We start from the raw sequence: 24,718 nt of genomic DNA on the forward strand, positions 1-24,718 counted from the left end.
ACCTTACATTTACAAAGGGAGTCTGTTTCACTGTAGCACTGCGACTCATACAGAGTGAAGCGAGTTGTTTTCACTCTCAGCACTCCGCAAAGGTCAGGGAGTTAGCTATGGTACTGAACACCATGAGGCAGTCATTGCTTGTAACTCCACGGGAGCATGACTTAATACGGTTATAACTACTCAATGAAAACTGTAATAACAGGGTAATGATAACCTTACGTTTAGTGCAACATTGATTTTTATTACTCAGCTGAGCAGAGGTGACAAAATTACAGAATGAAGCTGACAGAAAAACTAAACTTAAAAGTAATTTTTAAGAAGAATTTTCAAAATTTGGATTACATGCTATATGTACTACTAGTATTACTACATTACTCTCAAATTAAGGTGTAGCCTCCTCAGTATTCATTAAAGGTCCTGCTTTTTTGCAATCTCAAAAGCATCACTCTCTACACGGCTGTCTGCACTTTTTTACCACAGTGACAGTCACCGTGCTACCCACTGCACTCATGGTGTCACAGCTTTGTGTTTTTTAACTTGTAGGTAAATTGTGACTAGCAATCAAGGTACTAATTGGGGCAAAATCAGAAGAGCACTCGTGAAAAATAATACTACTTAAAAAATAAACTTTAAATTTTGAAGTATCTGTCAAATATCAATTCAGGAAAGCTCTGTATGCTCATCTGTTTGTCTGTTATTCACCACAATAACCTTGCCATGGTTGATGCCATTTGGATGACCCGTTTTCATATTTAGATGTATTGCCTTTTGTTATTGCCTGGTCTGTGAGTAGCGCCATACATGCACACAGAGCCATGTTTTTATTTGGCTGTCTTTGTGAGGACAGCCTCTTACCTCTTAAATTTAACAGTTGAAGAAAGTGACAAGACTGTACCCGAACCAAATTTGAACTTTCCCTTTAAAATTAAGCTCTTAAAGTTGTCTGGATGCTCCAGCTCGCTGTCTTCCCATTCTGCACAGCTACATTTTTAACAGGCACAGTCACATAAGGCCAGGGTCTCCATGTCTGTCTGCTAGAATGTCTCACTCTGCAGTTGCCTACTCACTGTCACATGGTGTGGTTTGATCACAGCAGCCAAATCAGTCAGAGCACTGAGTGCTTATGTTTTTGGGCCTTCCAGTATCTGCCATCTGTGAGAAGGGCCTACAGTATCCTGTGCGTGTTTGTCACTGTACATCTTGCTGCTTGTGTCCAAGGTCACCCCCCCCACCCCACACACCCCTCCCCGCCCACCTCTCGCTAGAATGGATGACTCCAGGTACACCGGAGGACAGTCATTTGGCTGTGGCCCCACTTCATTTCTCTCTGCCCCTCAAACACAACAGTGAGCTTTCCCACCATTCCCCCAACAAACGCTACAGCTCATGTATTTTTAATCTTTTGACAGATGCAATTATTCTTTACACGCCGTGCTCGTTAATCTTAATGCAGTTATTACTATTCATTGCAGGACGTTTTTCCCCTCCTATTATTTTATTTGAAAGTGCCTCTCCTTCAGTGTGCGTGTGTGCACGCTCAGTGTGCGCCGGCACCAAGCCTGTGGTCCAATCAGAGCGGGCCGACAGCGGAGTTAATGAATGCAAGAGGAGAACAAGGAAAGAAGGGGGGAGGGGCCCACGGTGCAGAGGCTCAATAAGTGACCTGTTGTATATGGATATTATTAACATGTGGTCACATATCAGTTATTCACTTTGCCACGCACGCTATCGGCTCCAAAAAGCTGTATCCATTACAGTTGCGAGATTCCAGCGTGATAATGCTGCGGTTTGTTAATGCTCCTGTTCAGATTGCAACAGTAAACTCAGAACAGAAATAACTTTTTGATGCGAGTGATTGAAGTGATTTTTTTCATCTCCTTTCATGAGGCCCCTAAGCCGAGATGTCAATCCGCTGGAGTGTTTCATTAGCGTTCTATATTTTGATTTGCCTGTGACATCTCCCCATGCTGTGCAGTGTAACTCCTACCCAGTCTGGGGCTTGAAAGAGGCCTGTTAACAGTGTTTCCCTAACAATGTTTATATCACCTCCACATGGTTTTGATCAGCGCACATAAACACCTCCTGATCACTGAATGCTGAAAAACAGTGGCAGCTTCTGCCCGAATTCATCGGTTTCCCAGAGATGCTCCCGACTTCGTCTCTGTCTTCTTCTTCCTCGCCTTCTCTCCCGGAGTGTGCGAGTGCGAGTGCGCGTGCGTGCGTGTTCGAGTGGCGTTTGAACGTCTGCGTTTGTTGCCACCTCTGTGAGAGCAAGGAGGCCCTGTCGCCAGGGGCGTAGCCCTGAGACTGACGCTCCAGGTGTTTGCTCTTCCTTTCCTCCTCGTAGTTCACACACTCATCCCTCAGGATCCACCCCGCTCCCCCTCTCCTTTAGAACACATCGCCTTTTATCTGAGCGGGGAGCTCACTGAGACTTTCTGAAGATTCTGATCTGAATACACCCCTCTAAGTGTGTATGTGTGTCTGTGTTGGGGCCTACGGCGTGTCTGATGTGTGTGTCTATTTATGTGGAAATGTTATGACAACAGCGCTTGCTAGTGGTGACCGCGAGCACTGCAGACGAGAGCCCAGGCACAAGCAGCTTTTTTGCCACATTAAGGCGCGCGTCGTCTTGTGTTAAGAGATGCTTGTAAGTGCCTCACATATTCGCATCAGATTTTTCCCTCGGCTATGAGATTATCTGAACGCAGCACGCTGACCTTAGTAATTCAGAGTCGTTCAGATGCATAAAGAATAGTTGTCCTTCTTCAACCTCCCATATACAAATGCGAGCACCAGCAAGAGAGGCCTGCAAGGCACGGCGAGCTGGCTTTATTGTAATTGTGCAGCTGAGTACCTACAGTCAGGAGGAGAGTGAAGGAGAAGTGCCTTGTGCATTTGTGGCAGTCCTGTTGGAAAATAAGGGCATATAAAAGCTGATGGAAAAATGAAAGCTCTCTGGGCGGGACGAGATTATGCACAAGTGATTAATAAGAGCAGTAATAAACAAAGGCCCAGGAGATGTTTGAGGTGCTTAATAATGCATTATGTTCATAAAAGAGCCGGGGCCTCTCCAACTGATCCCTGTGGAGTAAGAGACCCCAGAGGGACCAGGAGAGTGTGCTCTTAAAAGACAGCAGCGTGTGTGTGTGTTTGTGTGCATGTGTGTAGGAATGCATGTGTGTGCGTGCGTGTCTAACCAAAGTATTCAAAAACAATTTTAAACAATAGGCCGGTATATTTGATGAGGTTATATCATTGTGATTTGTCTTACAAGTCTAATAAAACAAGACTGGGAGGTAGGTGGTTTTATCGTTGTCACATTTCCAGTGAAGTTTGGTTTGGATGTTATTGGCACATCTTTTTTTTCACTGCAGCATCTCGTGTTAATTTTAAATGCTGTCTAGCTCTACTCTTTGTTCCAAAGCCCCGGTCTTTGTTCTGAGCTTTAAAATGTCTCGGTATTGATGTCATTCCTTCTTCGTCCTTCAGTCTGTCAAACAAAGACGCAGAACGGCAATGAAAAAGAACAGGTTAAAAAGTTTCTCTTTCAGCTTTGTTTTGTTCGTGCACACAAAAGCCTCCGCTTCCCACAATCATATTTTTTCATTCCACCTTCTATCTTTTTTCATTATTTATTTATTTATTTATTTTTTATTTTAGCGTTTTCTCACTCCTGCCACATCAAGGTAAAGCGAGACTTGGGTTTGCTATCTGAATATCAAATGCTCGTTGGTTTAAAATACGCCACAAAAGGAACAAAGTTATGTTTCTGAATTTGCTGCAAGTGGTTTGTGTTTCTTCTAATCAAAACTAATCCTTGACTGGTTGCGGGAAAGAGGCACCGTTTTATTCGATACATCTTATGTCACGATGCATTGTGTGCGAAGGTGAGAGCGAAGCTTTAGTGTTCTGTCAACCTACTTTTAATCCTTGACAACAATATTACAGCAGTCTTGCTGTTTGTTGCAGCAGCGTCAGAGCATGTTTATGGACCTTGAAGTCCACTCAGAGGGAAAAAAAAACAAGACTGTTTTGAATGAAAAGAAAAAACCTTGGAGCACAGCCTTGTAAATTAATTTGTTCGTGTTGTATGATGGGAACACAGCTGGCCTCATTAACATGCGCACAACAAATAATTATAGCTTCTTTTTTTTCTCTCTCTCTTCAGCCAGCCAATGCTTGGCTAATGGGCTTGCTGGGTTAATTATGTCAGAGCGTAATTACACAGGGCCCAGGGAGACATAATGGTGCACCCTACTGCGCCCACACCGCCTAATGATGGTGTATCGCTGACAGGGCCAAGACGGACCGCCCCGACACACCTGCTTGTCTTGGCGCACGCCACGCTCGTCCACCCCCACCCACCTAGACGCGCAGCCTGAACCTGTGCACCCTCCACCTCCCCCCCGGTGTCACACGCCATCCGCCGAGCCAGGCTCTGACTGCTGGACCGAAGGCTCACCCAGACACACAGTAGCTGCTTTGAGATGTGTAACCGCACAGAAACAGCAGCACAGTGACCACAAGCAAGGAGCTACAGGGTGGTAACCTCATTATCGCTCAGCTAAAGTGATGAAACTCAATATCAACATAGCGAGTGAGGTGGCGTGAAAACTTTAAAAAGTCACGCTAACCTTTTGTTGAGGATCAGTTGGGGTTACATTAATCAAATGGGTATTGTTTATGTAGTTTGGCCTTCTCTTATGTTGGTATTAATTACATTGTAATTTCTAATTAAGGATGCACACACAGCAAGATGAGCGAGACAGCCAGAATGAAAATCTGCAGCATGCCCATGCATCTTCTCTACTTCCAGTTTTCTCACACACAGTTAACGATTAGTGGCAACTTCTCATGGATGCGGACGATTAAGAAAGAAACCATGTACAACATCATCAATAATGTGGCGACATCAGTGTGAAACAGTATTTTATGCTAACCTGTTGTTTTTTTCATACTTATATCTAAGTTTTGCAGAGCACCTGACCTGTTCAGGGTTTAGAATATGGCCTTTACCACAGACTGTATATAAAAGATGGATGTATTCACTGTGAACTTCCCAACACGTTCTCAATCCCAAAGCATAATATGTTGCGCTAGGTGACAAATCGTCAACATATTACGCTTGCGGACACCCATCACGTCCCTAAATGACGAGATCGGAAAAATTAGAAAACATGAGAACCGTTTGGAATCAATCTACACATGTTCATTAATTCTACTTAAATCGCTTTGGAAAACACTATTTAACGTCATTAAAGTGCTGGTTAAGGTTAGGGATAAGGTTATGGTTAGGGTTAGGGCTGGAATACATGGCTGGAGCGTGTATTACCACGTGTATACCATTATCATTCTACTGGATTTCACCCATAACTTGGCGCATAGCATAACAACAGGGAAGGTCACCTTTCGCGTTCCTCAGGAACACCGCGGGATGTGACAAATTGTCGGGATGTTACGCCTCGGGAGTGAGAATGGGCTGGAACTTCCCCCTTATGTTTTATTGTTTTTCCGAGTCAGAAGTTACCACATGTGGATGAGATGGAGGCGTTCAGCAAGTCGCATTCATAGCCTTTATGGGTGGATGCCAAATTTTTGTTTGGCATATAAAAAATTCTGTCATTTCACACACCAAAATTGGCTAATCGTGCAGTTAAGCTCATAGCCAGTCAGTGATATTTAAAACTAAAATTTAAAATTGCACTTGAAAATGCTCCAAAAGGCATCAACAGCACAGACGATGAAAGACCAAGTCCAGGGACTTCAGGTCATGCCAGACAGATGTCTAGCAGCTGCCATCTGTCACTCAAAAATGGCTTTTTAGCCATAAATAATATTTTTAGTTTAAATAATGAATGCATAAATAATTCACCCTGATGCATCTGTCATCTACTTGGAGACTAACACAATATTATGTATATTTCACTTGTAAAGTTGGGTATTTTAACATGGTAGTTGATGTGGAGTGACTTACTTTTGGGGCAAACCTGAAGTTGTCATTTGAGGAACTGCAGTTTTTGATACCTGGAAGTTTCTGCTGTTCTTACTGTTTTGACAGTTTGCATATAATGAAATTTACAAAACTCTTTTTAAAAATGTCTTGATGTTAACTAAAAAAGGGGTTGACTGGATCAAGAAACACAAGAAGTCAGACAGGCCGACATATTATTACCAGCGTCCCTTATTTAGAAGAGGAATAAAATCTCACTCTGTTCAGTGGCTGCGATTTCAGTGGTTGCACAAATGGACCTATATTAACCAGAGAAAACGATGCATTAAATGTCCTGTGATTTATTAGCTGAAACGACCCGCCGTTGCCCAGTCACTTACCACGACCTGAGAGCGCACATCCAATCATCCATAATTAAGATAAGGGATGAATTAAATGGAAGCATTTATTTGGGCAGACTCTGGTGTGACTCGCACAAAGTACATAATGCCTCATCAGCTGCATTATATTTCTTGATTGGCGGGATTGTGAACTTTAAGGTTAGTGTTGAATTCCTCTCCAATTCCAGTTTTTTAATGGTGGATTTAGGACCAGAGCTGCTCTAAGAAGAACCTCCATCAATTAGTAGCTCTATTTTCCAAAGTTAGCCGCAGTCTTACTGGACTCTCCTTGAGTAACTGTAGATCTGAGCCCCTTCGAGAATATCCTCTCTGCTCTACTTTGATGGGGGTTAATTTTGTATACAGACTTAAGTTATATCCCTTCACTTTAAATTTGACTTTACTTTACTCCCCTGCCACTGATTGATAATCCTGGCTTGTCCATGCGTGAAAGATCCCTTACTATAATCTCTGTCCTTTGATCATTAAAAGTTGAAAGGATATATGGGAAAGAGGCTGATAAAGTGATTTCTGTGACAGTGGGTCGATGGAATAGCAGTGCTTTAAGTCATCCTGTTTGTCTTAGAAGAGCTGTGCTCTTAATAGTGATGTCCCTCGTGACTGATGCAATATCTCTACAGTTGGTGTAACAATGAATGCAGACAATGTTTGACTGTAAACGGTCCTGGGAAAAATAGCTCAATCAATTAAATGGCCCAAAATGTTTGTCTGATGAAAATGCAGATATGGCGAGCTGCAATGTTCGAGCAGGATTTCAACAAATTGCACGTTGCAGAAGTTTTCGGCTCTTTGATGAGCGTTTATTATTTCGTGGCCTGCTGGTTCAGAGTTTGCATTCTCTCGGTGGCATCTGGCAAAGTTTAAACGTCTGTGGCTCCAACTTCTTATGAAAAGTCACTTCAGTCAGTGCCCATACTGAAGAAGGGATCCAATTGGGTTCCACACAGAAGTCTAAGATGAGTGGATGAAAGCTGTGGGAGAAAAGTTTGTGCAGCAAAGCAGCGATTTTCCTCCTCTTTTAGAGTTTTGAAGGGCTGCGGTGTGTCTGTGCATCTGCATGTGTGTGTGTGTGTGGGTGAGTGTGAATGTGTGCGCGTGGCTCTTGCCCCCCCCCCCCCCCACTTGTCAAGGAGCTCCCCTGAGCTTCCTTCTCTGTGCTTTGGCACTAGAAGTCACCTCCTTTGGTGTTCGGCAGGCAGGTACACAACAGGAGCAGCTCTCTCTCTCTGAGCTGTTGAACTTTTCGGGAGGGGAAAAAAGGGAAGGGGAAGATTAAAAACAGCCCTGTGATGTGGAGTGCCGAGCTGCCTCCTGAGAATTCCTGGCATAATAATTTAAATGATCAAATGATACAGAGGAGACTTGTTAGCTGAGAAACAGCCTCCTAGTTGGCCCCATGGGCCTGGTGCTGCCGCGCATGCATTGCAAAACAGCTCCTCTGTTGTGCTAAAGAATCCCGCTTTTTTTTTTAACCTCCTTTTCAGGAGCAGAGTTTTTCTACACTTTGCCTAGGTGTATACATGGGACTTAAGTCTCTGTCACATATTCATTGTAATCTCTCTCTTTTTTTTTGTCGTCTTTGCCATTCATCAGCATGTGAGAGGACTCATTAGATTAGATTTTTGAACATGTGAAGGGTCGGAACAGCACTTGTGTCATTAGGTCCAGGCTGTGAAATTTTCAAAGGCGGCTGAGTGGGGAAAGTCTGAGAGTCACTCTTTGGAAACAAGTCTCAGCGGAATAGCCTGCTTCTGTTGAAAGTGCGAAGCAGAAAACTCTGTAATGTGCTTCACAGACAGTGCACACAGTTAAACAGCTATTTTGCCTTTTTTGAAAAGTAGAAGTGTATGGGTATCATGTGAATCTCAGTTGTTCTTCCTGCACAGATTTGTTTGCGCGTGTTTCCACAGATCCCGCTCCTGTGCTGGAGGCCTCACATTCCCTGGAGGAAAGACTGCAGCAGCTTCAGAGTTCAGCCCCAGACAGCGAGGCCCTGGTACGAGAGATCAGTGGGCACTGGAAGAAACACCTGGAGTGCCTTGAAAAGACAGGTCAGCCTCAAATCATCTACATTAAGCGGCTGCTGCAGTACGTGTCTGCAGGTATACGAAGCTTCATTAAAATACACCTGGTGTTGAAATATATCTGAGTATCGGAGGAAGTGTGTACAAGCAACATCGTTAAATAAATAAACTGTCGTGTTTTATTTCTGAGCCCTCACTTTACCAACTCATGGCTCTTCATTTACACAGAGCCCGCAGAGGACGATCAGGCAATCTCAGACACAGCAGTGAATAAAGAGGCCCCAGAAACCAGCCCTCCAGCCTCCCTGATGACCCCAAACAGCACCCCGGCTCCTGGGGCCCCAGACTCCCCACAGCAGAACCACCGGGATCGTGCTAATGATGGCGGGTGAGAGCTAGTTTTTAATTTATAAAAATAATAAATTGTCGTTATAACCTGTGCACACGATGGTTTGTAATTCTTAAAGAAATATGTAATTGAAGATTATATTATATTTTCCAGCTCATGCTGACTTTAAACTGACTTTATTATTCTCATGTAGAGGTTTGTTATTTTGGGAATCTGCTTGAATACTTCCATGTTACACAGCTGCACCTTTTCTCACCCTGTCTGAAATACACCTTTTTAGCTCCCATCCCTTTTTCACAGGTAGCTCCACATATTTGATTTGTCAGACTTTTACCCCAAAGTATTTCTAGTACTTCCAGAAATGAACCAGTCTATTCTTTTTGCTGTTTTTGAGGCAAGACTGTTGACTGCTAACAAATCCATTTTGGCTTCTGTGCCTTCTAACATTGTCTCTGGGTGATAATTTTAAACATGAATGTAGACAATATCACTACACAGTCATTTCTGTGACTTATGTGAAGCCATTTGCGGTTTAAAAAATGACTCTAATGGCCGTGTTTTCACCACATAATGCTGCAGAAACATAAAAATATGTTCATACACCTTACATACAAATAATGTAAATTTGGCTGTATAAAAATATAGTGTATGTGAGCCCAGCGAGTGGGAGAGAAGCAAACAGATGGTAAAATTACACAGGGATTTTTCTTTTATGGTGGGGATATTACCGTCAGAACTAAAAGTTATATACTGGGTCTTCAGTTCCTCAGATGTTGAGAATACATGAAAATGTTTGGGTCCACTCCTGCAGCACACAGCGGAACATTTTGTGTACCTTGCTAACATATTTTAAAATTAGCACAAGCAGCTCTAGCATGGCAGTAATGGGAGGCAGCTGACTGCATCTGAACTTTTTAAGGCAGCTGCTCGTTCTTTATCTGAAAGTTTGAAAAATTAGTTGCTCTAAGGGTATCATGTTAGCATGCTGCATAGTGAAATGGATAGTGAACAGAAGAAAAGCCTGGTAGTACACTAGCAGTGTTTCCAGATTGGGATGGACTACCCTGTATACTGGAAAACTTTTTATAGTGGGCAAAAACAAACAACGCAGTAAAACGCGCAAAAGAATGTGGCCAGGCTTTATCTACATGCATCAAATGTGGCCCAAAACTCGTCAGCATTTCAGTAATTTAAAGCGTTTTCCCTTTGCTCTACTTGGTTTTGATTAACATTAAAAGTGCGCATTAACGTATGGCCATGATGTAGGCAGGAACTGACAAGAGTTTCCTTTCTCAGGGAGGAGGAGGAGAGCGCTGATGTTAGCATGGCTGACAGATTATCAGAGGCCGAGGAGAAGATCAAAGTTCTGCATTCATGTAAGTGGTTTAAACACTGGCATGTGCTGTAGCTGTTAGATTTAATATCAACCCATTAAAGAACCATTGCTTGTCTAATTGCAGTATGGTGCCCCCTGCTGCAACACTGCTCCCCGATTGGTGCTCGTGTTTACATAAATAAAAATGAGAAGTTGATATATCTTGTCAGTGTAAGTTGTCAGCTGTTAACTTATAACAAGCTGTGTTTTGAATCGGAATGGATATTGATCCATCCTGAAATTGGACCTGTACAATGTAGCTTTAAGGTAAAAGTTCATGTGTCTTTTTTTTCTTCTTTTAACATGAATTTCTGACTCCCCCCTGTGTGTTTCTCATTAGCTTTGAACACTGCACAGACAGAGCTGCTGGAGCTGCGGTGTAAATACAACCAGGAGATGACGAACAAGTAAGAGTCTGCCTCTCATCTCACGTTTTCTGTTTACTTTGGCACACATTTCCAAATTTCAGAGGTTTTTCCCCGCTCCCTCCCACAGTCGTGACGGCTGCACGCCAGCATCACCGTAGCATTTCGAGTGCTCAAGCCGCTCTTATTTTACCTACATAAACTCACGTCCAGTGTAGAGCTGAGGAATGCCATTGTAAAAGCAGAGAGTGAGAGTGACTCAGCCACTAATGCAGGTCGATGAGAGAGGTCTGTGTTTGCTTTCACTGGCAGCTGGGCCTTGACAGCCCTCAAGAAGAATTGCTTCATTTAAAGATTGCTTCAGAAAACACTCTACCTTGTCCTGGTCTTTGAGCGCAATGTATCCACCACACGGCTGAAATGAATCTGAGCTTGTATGAAGGATGTCGATAGACATTCAAAGTAAACACTCCTTTGTTTGGGTTGTGCTCTAGAGCACAGTCAGCCGCTGCTAATGGATTTTCTCCCAGGCTTAATCCTTGGTGCAATTGAACTGATGTCTCCAGACCCGCTGCCATCCATTTTGTCGGATTGGACACATTTTCAGTTTGGCCTTACCTTTTTGCAAAGAGCTGCGATGTGAAAGAGCATCTCTGTCATGTAGTTTGTCATACTGTGTGTGCGTGTTGCCCCGGTCGCATTCCTCAAGGCCGACAGTAGCAGCAGCGACTCCGCAGCTCAAGCTGCAGCTATCCCGCCCTGACCCCAAGCGTCTGAGCGCCGGGCCGGGCCTCTATTAGTCTCACTGACTGTTTCCTCGGTGCTGATAAGAAAAACTATTTGTCTGCCTCGGCTTGAGTAGCTGAACAGGTAATCAATACAAAACATTTTCCGTAGTGCACAAGTTCATTAAACGTAGAACTGACACCTGTTAGTGTTTTCTGTCAGGAGGACGCCATCTATACAGGCCTTATTGGGCATGCCCATGACCCTTTAAAACTGGGGCTGCACCAACTGCAAGAACGGGATTGGTCGGAGGCATCATCTGACAGATAGCTGCACTACAGCCACGTTCACGCATGCATTGCATTCCTGAACTTTGCTCATACATACCTGACAGAAGTGCATGTGTCAAATCAGACATTTGCATTCATACCTGCACCAGCTTGATTCTCTTGCAAAGCCACATCGTGTTGATGAGTGAATAGAGCAGCTTATCTCCTGGTGCATTTATTAGTAGTGCATGGATGCCATGTGTCCTGCCTCCTGCACGCTTAAGCCACAAATCTAGCTCCTCTAAACTTTGCAGAAGTGTGCACCACATAGGAGAGAGAGAGCAGCTGTTCTCTCAAAATTGTCAAGTTCATTTGTCTTAATGTCTTATGCACAAGTATTGAAAGATTGTATTTGTGCGTTCTTGTGATCCCATTGGATTAATAATTTTTCAGGTAATCACAGCTTTTGATGTGAGACAATGGAGCAGATAGGCGCAAACATGAAAGATAATGAGGGTTTGGCTGAATATAGTTAGTTTAATAAGGATTTAAAAAGTCTGATGTGTTCTTTGAACAGTTTTATTTCCTTTGGTTAAAAAGGACTGCTGTGTCCCGAAACTTGAGAAACCTATGTGCATATTTAAATCAATCACAGCGTTCTCGTTAATTCATCCTTATCTACCTTTTGAAAATCTGATCCCATGTGTGCAAAATGAAACTGTTGAACTTCAAACACACCTCATGAATGATCTTGCTGAGCTTCTGTTTAAATTAGACTTCTCTGATTGTTAGATGTATGGAGGCTGGAAGTTCAGCCTCAAGAGTTCTGAGGGGGAAAAAAACACGATTCGTGTATGCATCCGCTCGCTCGGCCGCTGACGTTGTGCCATCAGAACTGTTCTTGGGGTATCTAGGATTATTAATGACCTGGGTTTACATAGACACCGGTTACACCTGGTGGATTAAAAAAAATCCATTATATTGAGAATATTTCCATGATTTTGAGGGAATAAACAGTTCGGGAGTTAATTTTTTGTTATTGTGGACTTTGCTTTGAAAATATGTCTCTCAAATTATAATTGATAGTTTTTTTTAATGCTTGGTAACATATTAGCTGTAGGGGGTGGGAATTTAAACTCACTTTTTCCAAAATCCCAGCTGAGTTTCTAATTTGAGGTACTGAAATGCCAGAATACAGACAGTGATAAAACTCAATTGCCAGTTCATTAGGGACTTTTAGCCTCTAGTGTGTTGAACAGTTTTTTTCCCCAAATATTCTGTGCATAATGATTTATGTGTAGTAAATGTTAGAACGTCGTTTTGAGTATAAAGTATATGTGTGAAACAAAACTCTGCAAAACTCTATTATGCATTTCCTGTTGTTGGTCAGTATTTGGTTATAGGGCCATAGCTTTCCTGAAATATGACTGTCACGCTACAGCTTTTTTTTCGTGTGTAGCAGAATGTGTAAAAGCAGTTGGTTTTGTTGTTTTGTTTATTTGAAACTGAAAATATGTCGCCAGTAAACCTTCTCTGTCTGGATGTGCATGTGCTGCAGGGCGGAGGAGGTCGACGGCATCATGGCGAGTCTTGAGAAAGCAAACCAGGTGAGTTCGGTCTTCCTGTGCACTCCTCTGATTGAGATGCTCCTTCATTAAGGTAATCACTCCTGTAATCAAGCCTCGGCTTTAATTAGGCACCCTCCGCCCTGTGCCCCCCCAACCCTCTCCTCTTCCTCCCCCCTTCTGCCTCCCGTGCCCTGAGAGTGTGATTAGTGAATGTAAACCCGAAGCCCGGTCGGTGGGCGTGCTACGGCAGCACGGCTCCACTCAGCAGAGAACAGGAGACTGCCGAGCGCGATTGATGCCGGAGTGCCGAACGCCGGGGTTCTTAGTTATCTCATTGCCTTGATTGCTTCCTGTCCTGGTGATACTTCTTTTCTTCTGCTTCCCTCTTCTCTGCTCTGATTTTCTCCCTCGCTCTCGTTCTCTCCCTCTCTCTGCTGCTGCTGCTCTCTGCCAACCGCTCCCAGATAAATGTTCTCAAAATGAATCATTAATTAGCAGGCCGGGTGTGACAGAGCAGGTAAACAGTTTGGGGAATAAAGTGGGCTGACTAAACACCCCTCGCAGCAGAATAAACCAGTGGCTGCACTCACCTCCTTGGGCCCCTGCTCAGGTTTTTGCTAAATTTTCTGAGCGAGGGCGCCTTTTTTTTTTTTTTTTTGATTTACTATGTTAGTGTGCTCTTGCTGTGATCAACTCATTAGCCAATTGATGTGGCCGGTGTATGAAAACTGTAACGCTGTGATGCCGTATCTGTGTGCAGAGAGCGGAAATGGCTCAGAGGGAAGTGGAAAGGCTAAAGGAACAGCTATCCAGTGGCCACAGCGTCACCGCAGGGAGCTGCCATCCAGCAAAGGGCACTAGCAGGGTAAGAACTGTTACATGTTGGGTGTAAAATACTTTATTTTTCTTATTATTATTTTTTTCTTTTGTTTTTGTTTTTTTAATGGCCACAAATAATTTATTAGTCAACTGCAGGTATCATTTTGAGATATTTTACTTTATTTTCATTCATTTTCAATCCAGTCCTTGTACCTGACCATAGTATTGAATAGTATTGTATAAAAACATTATGTAGGAGTAGATAGTGGATAATAGGTATTGATTTGCAAATAACTGGACATGAATAACTTCAGTTTCTAATATAATATTAGACTCTAACTGTTAAGCTCGTTCTCTTTCTTTTCACGTGACTTTGTTTAAAGATGGAACAGATTTTTGGGTCAACTTGAAAGAAAGGCACACGTGGAAACGAGAGAGCAGAGGTCAAATGTGATATAGATGTGATTAGATTTCATTCAAATATTTTCAAGCTATCGTGTTTATATATCATAAAATACACAGCTCAGCAAAAAATCCATTTTAAGTTTTATCTTTAGACACGTTGTTACTAGCAGCCACACTCACATGTTCTCATTTCTTAAGTTGAATCCATTAAAACAAGGTGATTTACAAATTTTACAGCTATTAGTCGAAAGCCTGGCATATCTGAGCATGCTGGGCAGTGTGTCCTTAGCAAATAAAGGAAATGGGTGCAGAATAAAAGTACTAGTTGGTCTAAAAAACCTACAGCAAAAAATCTACAACAGATGAACGGTGTCTGAAAGTGATGTCCTTCAGAAATAGGAATAAATCCAGCAAAGTCTGACACAAGACCTCAGAGATAAACTTGGCCTTTTAGCCGATTGTTCACTGAAGCGTCAACAGAAACGGTCTCAGTGGAAGGATGGCTGTCAAGAAGCCCGTTTGAGGAACGCAAACCAGGAGAAAAGGCTGAGGTTAGCTAAATTACACTAGAACTGGACTACTGAACTGAAACTCATGGAGTGATGAATGATCCCAAACACACTACCAGCATACCTGGATTTAAAAAAACAAACAAAGGAACACTATCGGACATGGATTAGACTCCCCAGAGCCCCGCCCTCAAAATTGCAACTTAGAAAAGATAACAAACAGCCATAAATGCCTTCATAAGAATAAGTTAGTACCACATGTAACATTTCTGGTGAAAAATACAGTGAAAAGTCTAAAAGTAACTCCATGTGTTTTGTCCAATTGTTTCACTCTGCAAAGCCTGCAATGGCTGGATTTTTGCCTGTGGGTCTTATGTTTGACACCATTTTCAGTTCACATGTTAGCACATCAATCAAATAATGTTGATGTAATACTACTACTAATAAAATAACCACAAATTTGTTAATTCCATTTTTTTTTTTACAGTTTATACCATAACATGTAACACAACAGCTAGATAAACACACACACACATCAGTACACCTTTATTCTTCATGGCAGAGATTCAACAAGGCACTGGAAACATTCATCAGAGACTTTGGTCCATATTGACAACGAATCACACAGTTGCTGCTGAGAGATTCACATCATAGATCTATGATGTGAATCTCTCATTCCACCAGATCCCAAAGGTGCTCTATTGGACTGAGATCTGGTGACTTCTGAGCGCAGATAACTCATTGTTGTTTTCAAGAAAGCAGTTTGAGGTGATTTTAAGTTTGGGCAATGGTGTTTCATTCTGCTGGAAGCAGCCATCAGAAATGTCTCCCACACCAACACCACCAGCACCAACCTAAACCAATGATACAAGGCAGCATGGTCCACCCTTGCTTTCATGGTGTTCGTGCCAAATTCTAACCCTACCATCCAAATATCGCATCTAACTTGAGACTGGTCAGATTAGGCAATATTGTTTTCAATCTTCTGTTAACTTCTTCAAGTTCGACATTCTCTTCTGCGTTGGTTGTAACAAGTGGTTATTTGAGTTACTGTTGCCGCCTTATCATCTTGAAGCATTCTGGACATTCTCCTGTGACATCAATAAAGCATATTCACCCACTGCCACTCTCTAGGGTTTACAGAGAATGACCCTAAAGTTAGTTGTGTAGAAAAATTACCAGTAGAGCGTCATTCTGAAATACTCAGACCAGCCCGTCTGGCACCAACAACGATGTCATGGTCAAAGTCACTTAAATCATGTTTCCTCCCCAGGCTGATGGTCAGTTTGGACTTCAGCAGGTCATCTTGACCATGCCCAAATGTCTAAATGCACTGAGCTGCTGCAATGTTATTAATTGATTAATTCATTTGTATTAACAAACAGTTGACCAGGCGTACTTAACAAAGTGGTCATTAACTAGATATTAGAGCATCTTAAAAACGTATTATGTACACGTACCTTTTTAAAATGTTCAAACCACGTTTGACGTTTTGTTCTGTACAAATCACCAGATTATGAAATTATGCCAGAGGGCTTTTTAATTGGTGTAGAAATATTGAATGTTGTCTTTTATCAGTCTCTGAGATGAATTAGAATATACTATTAATTGCAACCTCATCATCTTTGCAGAAGTCATATTCTCTCACCTTTCATTACCACAGCAGAGGTTGTGATTCACAGGCTGCCCTCACTCCCTTTATCACTTTTTTCCTCTCCCTCACTCTCACACCTTTTGTCACATCTTCCTGTCACCCTGTCAGGAGAAGAACGAGAAGGGAGAGGTGTTGCCCTCCCAGCTGGAGGCTGCCTTGCTGGCTAAAGACCGTGAAATCCTCCGCCTTCTCGAAAACATTCAGCGGCTGCAGTTCACACTGCAGGAAGTTCAAGAAACCTCAGCCAATCAGATTCTAGAGCTGGAGCGCCAGGTAGCCTATAAGACAGAAGCTATAGAGGTGAGTGGCTGGGAAACATGATGGGAAATGTGGGGAAGAGTCCTCCGTCCGCAGAATCTCTTATTAATTCAGAGGAAAATATTATCCTTCTGTGTTTTTGTTTCAGAGATTAGAAGCTAAACTGCAATCCCAGATGGACTATGAAGAGATTAAAACTGAACTCAGGTGGTTGATTGATATCGAACGTGTCAGTAATTCATAGTAATGTTAATGTACATCTAAATATATGACTGTGCTTCTTTTGGTTTTCGCCGTAGTATCCTAAAGGTAATGAAGCTGGCTTCAGCCAATGGCAGCTCATCCCAGGTAAATGCAGCAACAACTCCACCTCATTGTTAGTCCATTTAAAAAACTCGGTGCTTTTCCTCAACATTTTGCCGTGACGTTTCAGAGAGCGGGAAAGTAAATAAGCGGCAGACAGAAATGAAGCAGGTCGAATCTTCTTGCGTTTCACGCATGCGCAGTACTGGAACGTAAGCGTTTTCGGCCGTTTCAATGTGGACACACAACTCTGTGAAAACGATTGAAAAGGGTAGTGTGGACACGGAGCGTTTTCAGACAAAAACGCCAATTTCAAGTCTAAAGCTAGTGTGGACGCAGCCTTAGTGCCAGAGAATAAAAACTACAGCAGTGCAATTGAATGCATCACTGGTCCATCATCCATTATATCCAATATAAGGATATCGGCAGCCACTACAATTGATTAATCTAGAATTAACAGCTTTTGTGTGTGGGTGTGTGTGTAGGATTCTACTAAGGCTGCAGAGGCTCTTTTGCTGGATAAAGAGGCCTTTCTTCCATCTCACAAGTACCTGGTGGATAAGACCCGAATACTACACAGCAATGGTAAAATAAATGTCTCATTTTTTTTAGCCTATAAAGTTAAAAGAAAACTAGTACTAAGAGATTGTTAGTTTCTAAAAGGTGTTGAGTTTTGTCATCTACCAAATACTGCCTGTTTGTTTGGCACTCACTGGGCAGCTGATTCTATAGTTGATTACTTCCACATTTAAATCTCTGTGCTTAAACTGAGTTTGCATAATGTAGTCTGGATTTGCAAGGGTATAAAGTAAGCGATTTAATTCAGGAAATATCTTTTATAAGCTGAATAATAGTTAGGTCTTCATTGTTAAAGCCATGTAGCTGTACACATCCCATGTGTCCTGAGTGAGATGGCTTTTCTGTCACCAGATGATGACCATTCTGAGGATGCAGGCAGGGAGATAGGCAGGCCGCCCGGATCCCACTCATCCTCCTCTCAGGTGGACAGTCGTGCCTCCCCCAGCCCCGGTCCCCCCACCCTGGACCGCTCCTCCTCCAGCCATGATCTCCCCCGGCCTTTCTCAGTGTCGCCGTGCTCCGGGGACCGGCTGTCAGGAGACCACATCCTCCACAAACAGCTGTTATCTCCACACTTTAAAAAGGATGGCCTCATGGCTTTCCCTACCGCCCTCTATGCAGCCAAAGTCGCGCTTATGTCAGCCTCACAAGGGCCTGTGGGGGCGGGCAGCGTTGATGCCGGCTTGCCCAGCGACCAGTCGGAAAGCGGCAGCTCGACCGCAGGAGACGATGACCAACTGGACACGGCGGAGATCGCCTTCCAGGTGAAGGAGCAGCTGCTAAAGCATAATATCGGCCAGCGAGTGTTTGGCCACTATGTGCTGGGCCTGTCCCAGGGTTCGGTCAGCGAGATCCTGGCAAGACCCAAACCCTGGAGGAAGCTGACTGTGAAAGGCAAAGAACCTTTTATTAAGATGAAGCAGTTTCTGTCTGATGAACAGAACATTCTGGCACTCAGAACCATCCAGGTCCGACAGAGAGGTGAGTGCTAACTACTGTGTGTCACAGCCTGGGTCTCTGACCCATCGCTCTGAGTTTATTTTTGTATTCTTCTCATGTTAGCTTTGTGATCATGTGTTATTCCTGTCTATCTTAGGTTAAAGGCAGCCATTATTTATTGTTTCCTTGGTTTCCATGTTTGGATTCTTGCCTAGTTTATCATGTGTTTTAGGTCTGTAAGCTTAGTGTTGTCATGTCTAGTTTCCTGTTTTATTGTGAAGGTGTGTGTGTGTGTGTGTGTTTTCATGTGGTTAGTTTTACTCTCCCCTGTGTTTTCATTATGTTTAATTCTAGTCAGCTGTGTCCTCATGTGTTTCCACCTCCCCTGATCATCTCATGTGTGTATTTAAGTCCTCAGTCTTCCTGTGTTCAGCGTCACATCGTCTGTTATCCACATTATAGTAAATCATAGTCTGTCATTCAAGTCATTGTTTATCATAGTTTTCATGTTTCCATCAGCCAAATAAAGGCTCGCTTTTTGTTTGAATTCAAGCTCTGTTCTCCTGTGTCTGCATTTGGGTTCGCAACCGAAGCACATCGGCTGCTCAGCCGTGACACCGTGACAGGACACGGACTAAATGAAAACCGTGCTGCAACACACAGATGTATAAAGTGCAATACACAATACCATTACAGCACATAACAACAGCTGACATAGCGTCAGAAAGTTTGGCAATTTAAGTTTGTTTTAAGCATAATTTGAAGACCGCTGGCTTGCAGATCAAACGTTAGAAGTGACAGTGATTTTCATCCACTGCACTGATACATGACGATAGATGAAGCACAATGAAGGTCATATTTTACAGTAACGATGAAATAATCAAATTAATTAAAGAAGTACCAGTCTGGAAACCATTAGGCTAGTCTGCTGACTGCCGGCAGCCAGCGGATATGTGTGCTAAGACTTCTGTTCTGTGCTCTGTTCATTGTTTTTGAATGCAGATAAATGGGGGGGAAAGCTAATAAAAAGTGAAATCATCATCAGATAACTGTGGTTATTAAAGGCATTTTGGTACAGCCATTCCTCTTTGGCTCTCCATACAGACTGTTTACTTGCATGCAGCCAAAGCTTGAACATGCACTGCAAGCAGACTACAAATGGTATCCAGAAATATTCTTCATAAAATAAGTTTTTAGACAAAGTGCATTTCAGAATGCTTAGCGGGGACCTATTGCACTAATTTGCACGTCCCTGTTTTTATTCCTAGACTAACTTTGTATAATTCAAAATAATCCTTATTTAGCTTCCCCTTCCCTTTAAGCCAGCTGTCTTCTGATTGGTTGCTGTTTCCAATCAAAATCTTTGAAAGACATGTTGTTTGGGCTTAGTGGCAAGCAGAGCTGTGTACCTGTGATGACCATATTAGGCAAATATTCTCTCACTGACATCAATGAGAGGCAGAAGTAGAAAAAACTGTCTGAAGGCTTCACACAACTGGATATTCTGACCTCATTATTTGAAACTTGGCTGATGTTTGTTATGAGCATTCGTATACAATATATGACTGAAAAGCTTCATCAGTTCTGTGCTACTATGTACGCAGAGGTTTTTAAAGCAGATGTATTGGTGGCTTAGCTCCTGGACCTGTGCACATTTAAACCTTCTACATTTAAATCTACTTGGCCCTCATCCTTGACTTCATCACGGTTTCCTCTGCCATGTTTATAGTGTTACTTTTAAACTTTGTTTTCTCCCTAGATTCACAGCTTTTGAAAGTTGAGCTTCCCGTATACTGCAACCTCAGACAGCACGCGCTCAAAGGCAGCCATTGATCTACCAGTCAAAAGCAAAGCCTTGGAACTGCTCTCTGATCAACCATCCCACTCACCCCCTCCTCTCTCCTCCCTCTCTCTCTATCTCCATCTCTTTCTGTTACCCTCTGTGGCAGGGAGCATCACTCCACGCATCCGAACTCCTGAAACTGGGTCAGACGACGCCATTAGGAATATCCTGGAGCAGGCTAAGAAGGAGATCCAGTCCCAGAGGGGTGAGGATGAAGCTTCGAGTCATAAGTCATAGTTAAAAGCCCTATTGATTGTTTGTTTTTGGTTTTCTATGCACAATGAGTTCTATTATGTATTTTGATCAGTACTTGAATGCATCTAGATTAGAAAGGAAAGGTGCTTTGAGTGTGCGTCAGTGTCAGCGTGTGTGTTTTTCTTGTTTAGGTGATGTCAAGTCATCTCTAAACAGCTCATCAGGCAGAAGCAGTAACGGGCCTGGCAGCAGCTCTGACGACACCATAAAGAGCATCCTCGAACAGGCCAGGAGGGAGATGGAAGCTCAGCAGCAGGCCCTGATGGAGATGGAAGTGTGCGGCAGGGCTTCGACTGCTAGCTCAGGAGTTCAGGTGGAACGTCTGGGGCCCCCTGAGCGCTCCAGGGGCCTGCCTTTACCCATCTCCATCAAGCAGGAGGAAGGGGGCTGCATTACAGTGTGCACAGCCAACCCCGTGAGCAGCCCCCAGACACCCCTCAGCGTCCTCTCCCCTGCCGCTTTCGTCCAGAACATCATCCGCAAAGTCAAATCAGAAATCGGCGAAGCGGGCACCTACTTCGATCAGCACTGGTCTCAGGAGCGGGGATCTATGGTGCTCGGCGGCGGAAGCAGCTCTCGGCCCTTCAGCTCGGTCTCCCCTTCCTTGTCTTCCTCCTCCTCCGGGCCCTCCACCTTACCCCGGCCGTGGCTGCGTCTGGAGAACGGCGAGGGTCTCCCCAACAGTGAGGAGGCCTCTGCTGCCGAGGACGAGCTGGGCCTGAGCCGGCCGGTGGAGGTGAAGGTGGAATCAGATACCTCGGTAAGCGGGGAGTCCCCAGGACCCGGCCCGGGACGCCTTTCCTATTATCCAGCATATATCCCCCGTGCACTGAAGCCCACCGTGCCCCCGCTGACACCAGAGCAGTATGAGATGTACATGTACCGGGAGGTGGACACCATCGAGCTGACTCGGCAGGTGAAGGAGAAGCTGGCAAAGAATGGCATCTGTCAGAGGATCTTTGGTGAAAAGGTCAGATGTTGGCCTTTCACATTAAACGCATACTGCAAATGAAACAGCCTGCAAATACAAAAGAAGAAAAATGATATTTAGTTTAAACTTCTCAGATTTTCAGAGCATGTGAAATATTAGACTGAGGTGATCTCAGTAAACATAAAACACATTTTAATTATGTTAAAAAAAGAACATAAAACTCATCCATGTGGAAAAGTAATGGACTCCTTTTAAACCTAATAACAGGTCCCGACACTTTAGTAGCCGTATCTGCAGCTCAGAGCTTTGCATAATACGGTGCTGGTATTTGACGTCGCTGTGAAAGAATTTTAGCCCGCTCTTTAGAATTTCTTGCAGCAAACTTGACATAATGATGTGAAGTCTTGACATTATATGCCCTGTAAAAAAACGGTTAAAAGTTTGCCTTTTTATTACTTTCTGCATACAACATTGTCCTAAAAAGCCTTCAGGTGCTTTTCCCCACATGTCAGACAGCAATAGATTCTGCTTTGCTGCTCTTCCTTTGAATCCTAGTTTCTCACATCTCTTTCTTAACCATCAACATTTTTAGCTGAGAGGCTTGCGTTTGGTTGAGTTGTCATTCGTGCCCTTGAAAAACCTTTTAGAGGCTGCCCGCAAGTTTTACCATACCATATTATTCTCCCTAGCTGTCACAGTGGTTTGGGAGGGCATCTGAGCAGCTCATCTCTTTCAGAGTTACATTTGTAGTGCAATGTGCTTGTGGGACTTTTGTGGTGTGAACCTGAGGGAAATACGGCTATTTTTTATTAATTAATTAATTTTTATCGGGTGTTCCTTAAATGAATAACATTATAATCTCAGTCTGGTTTTTACTGCTGCATAGCTGAAAGGTTCTGAGTTTGGATCTGTTGCTGGAACGTTCTTTCACTTTTCAGCCAAAGTCATCTTTTCAACAACTCTTTGCTGAGCGGAACGTGTTCGTTTTCCTTCACCCAGGTGTTATATTTTCTGTGACAAACACACAGAAGATTAAATCTTTTTTTTTAAAAACGGTGTGTTTTTATTTGCATTTTCCCTGAAATGAGCTACTGAAGACTCTGTATCAGTTTTGTTAGTTCAAGCCCCAGAAAGTGTGCCTTTATTGTCGGTAAAATCCCTCTGGGTGTCTTCCTAGGCAGCCTTTGTGATATATCACTTTATTCTGTCTGGAGTGGATAAAATATAACGAGTGTCACAAAGGTTTTTTTCGAGTAATATGAAAGGTGCTGTCTTCCTTCTCTGCTGTGTTGATATGACTGTTGTAAAATATCTTTAATGCAAGTCCCACTAAAGCTGAAGACGGTGTAGCAGTTTTTTTATTTTTATAATATACGATCATGTGGGGAAAAAAAGGAAGAAAATTTATCACTACAGAAATTTGCGCATTTGAATCGCAGAAATATAAATCACATATGAAAATAATTAAATATGAGGTGTGCTGCAAATCGAACTTAAACCTTTAAACATGAAGATTTATAGTGCATTGTCTCCCTCCAGTGGTTGTATGGGGAAAGTGCATGACCAAACAGATTTCCATCTTTCACAATAATAACTTGCAGTCGTTTCTGTGCAACATACACATTTGATGTGAGCAATGACATAGATAGTGTGTTTAATTAAAAGGTAAATATATCAACCAGTGTTTGTGTTCCAGGTGCTGGGGCTTTCTCAGGGCAGCGTGAGTGATATGCTGTCTCGGCCCAAACCCTGGAGCAAGCTGACCCAGAAAGGCAGGGAGCCCTTCATCCGTATGCAGCTGTGGTTACTGGATCAGCTAGGACAGAGCCTTAACCAGCCCCCAAACCAGGGCCACACTCAGGGTGAGTCTGCATTTCACAACACACGCTTGAGAATATCTAGACTGCTTGAGAAACTTTGCAACTAAAAAAACCAAACAAACACACACACAGCTTACATAGTCAACTGCGTGTATTTATTTGATTGGTGTGACTATTCTTTCCTACTTACAGATAAAAGCCCAGTGACGGCCCAGTCCTCACCATCCCCACCTCCCAGCCCAGCAGACAGCCACCCAAGTCCCCTGGTAGAGCCTGTGAGTCTCTCCATGGAGAGCAGTAAAGAGAACCAGCAGCCAGAGGGCCTGAGCTTGGGGTTGTCCACCCACCCAGAGGGAGTGAAATCCACTCCCAGCCTCATGACCTTGCATCAGCCCACAAACCCACTGGGCATCCAGGAGCTGGTGGCCATGTCTCCAGAGCTAGATACCTATGCCATCACCAAGAAGGTCAAAGAGGTGCTAACAGATAATAACTTAGGTGGGTCTGAGTTCACAACTTGGGATAAAAAACTCCCCAAAACACTTCTTAAAGACACCATAGCAACTATACACCTGTGTGTATTTGTTCTCCACAGGCCAGCGTCTTTTTGGGGAGACCATCCTGGGCCTGACGCAGGGCTCGGTGTCCGACCTGCTCTCCAGACCCAAACCATGGCACAAGCTCAGTCTGAAAGGCAGGGAGCCCTTCGTCCGCATGCAGCTGTGGCTCAACGATCCTCACAATGTAGACAAGCTGAGGGCCATGAAAAAGATGGAGAAGAAAGGTGGGAACCAGAGTCTACTCTGTAATATGACGGAGGACATGATTCTGACACGTTTGTACTCTGCATGTCATACTCTGCATGTCTCTGTCTGCCCTCCAGCCTATTTGAAGAGGCGATACGGCCTGCTGAGCACCGGCTCGGACAGCGACTCGCCCAGCACTCGCTCTGAGTGTGTGAGTCCGGCTTTGGCCTCTCTGGACTTGTGCCCCTACAGCCAGGCGAAGAAGCCTCGGGTGGTGCTGGGAGCCGAAGAGAAAGATGCCCTGAAGAAGGCCTACCTTTTAGAGCCCTACCCTTCTCAAAACACCATCGAGATGCTGGCATCGCAGCTCAACCTCAAAACCAACACTGTCATCAACTGGTTTCATAACTACAGGCCAGTCCTTTGTAACCTTTACAGATGGCTGTTTTTGTTGTTTGTATTATTACTGTACATTTACTTTAGGTGGACAGCTCACACTACAATCAAAATCTGTTTTTTCTTCTCTGGCCTCCAGAGCTGTGTTGTCCAGTGTTGAAGAGAACTGCTATAGAGCCATTTCTTGAATAGTATGGCAAGAGACATTACAGAAATTTCATTTAGGAACTA

General features: G+C 43.5%; 1 protein-coding gene across 2 annotated transcripts in view; it reads left to right on the forward strand.

The window, feature by feature from the left end:
- cux2b (cut-like homeobox 2b) overlaps positions 1-24,718 on the forward strand; it is a 96,451-nt gene that overhangs the window by 67,535 nt on the left and 4,198 nt on the right. For both annotated transcript variants that reach the window (XM_005940556.2, XM_005940558.3), the window contains exons 5-21: positions 8,265-8,405; positions 8,607-8,766; positions 10,024-10,103; positions 10,443-10,509; positions 13,021-13,069; positions 13,791-13,895; positions 16,526-16,717; positions 16,824-16,882; positions 16,975-17,023; positions 17,464-17,563; positions 17,909-18,538; positions 20,446-20,544; positions 20,726-21,564; positions 23,222-23,387; positions 23,538-23,843; positions 23,941-24,129; positions 24,229-24,505. In XM_005940556.2, the coding sequence (XP_005940618.1) occupies positions 8,265-8,405; positions 8,607-8,766; positions 10,024-10,103; positions 10,443-10,509; positions 13,021-13,069; positions 13,791-13,895; positions 16,526-16,717; positions 16,824-16,882; positions 16,975-17,023; positions 17,464-17,563; positions 17,909-18,538; positions 20,446-20,544; positions 20,726-21,564; positions 23,222-23,387; positions 23,538-23,843; positions 23,941-24,129; positions 24,229-24,505 (3,508 nt within the window). The remainder of the gene's footprint in view (positions 1-8,264; positions 8,406-8,606; positions 8,767-10,023; positions 10,104-10,442; positions 10,510-13,020; positions 13,070-13,790; positions 13,896-16,525; positions 16,718-16,823; positions 16,883-16,974; positions 17,024-17,463; positions 17,564-17,908; positions 18,539-20,445; positions 20,545-20,725; positions 21,565-23,221; positions 23,388-23,537; positions 23,844-23,940; positions 24,130-24,228; positions 24,506-24,718) is intronic.

Source organism: Haplochromis burtoni, unplaced genomic scaffold (genome assembly GCF_018398535.1).
Source record: "Haplochromis burtoni strain Fernald_Lab_line unplaced genomic scaffold, NCSU_Asbu1 Contig_293, whole genome shotgun sequence".
In the NCBI taxonomy this organism is placed as follows: Eukaryota; Metazoa; Chordata; class Actinopteri; order Cichliformes; family Cichlidae; genus Haplochromis; species Haplochromis burtoni.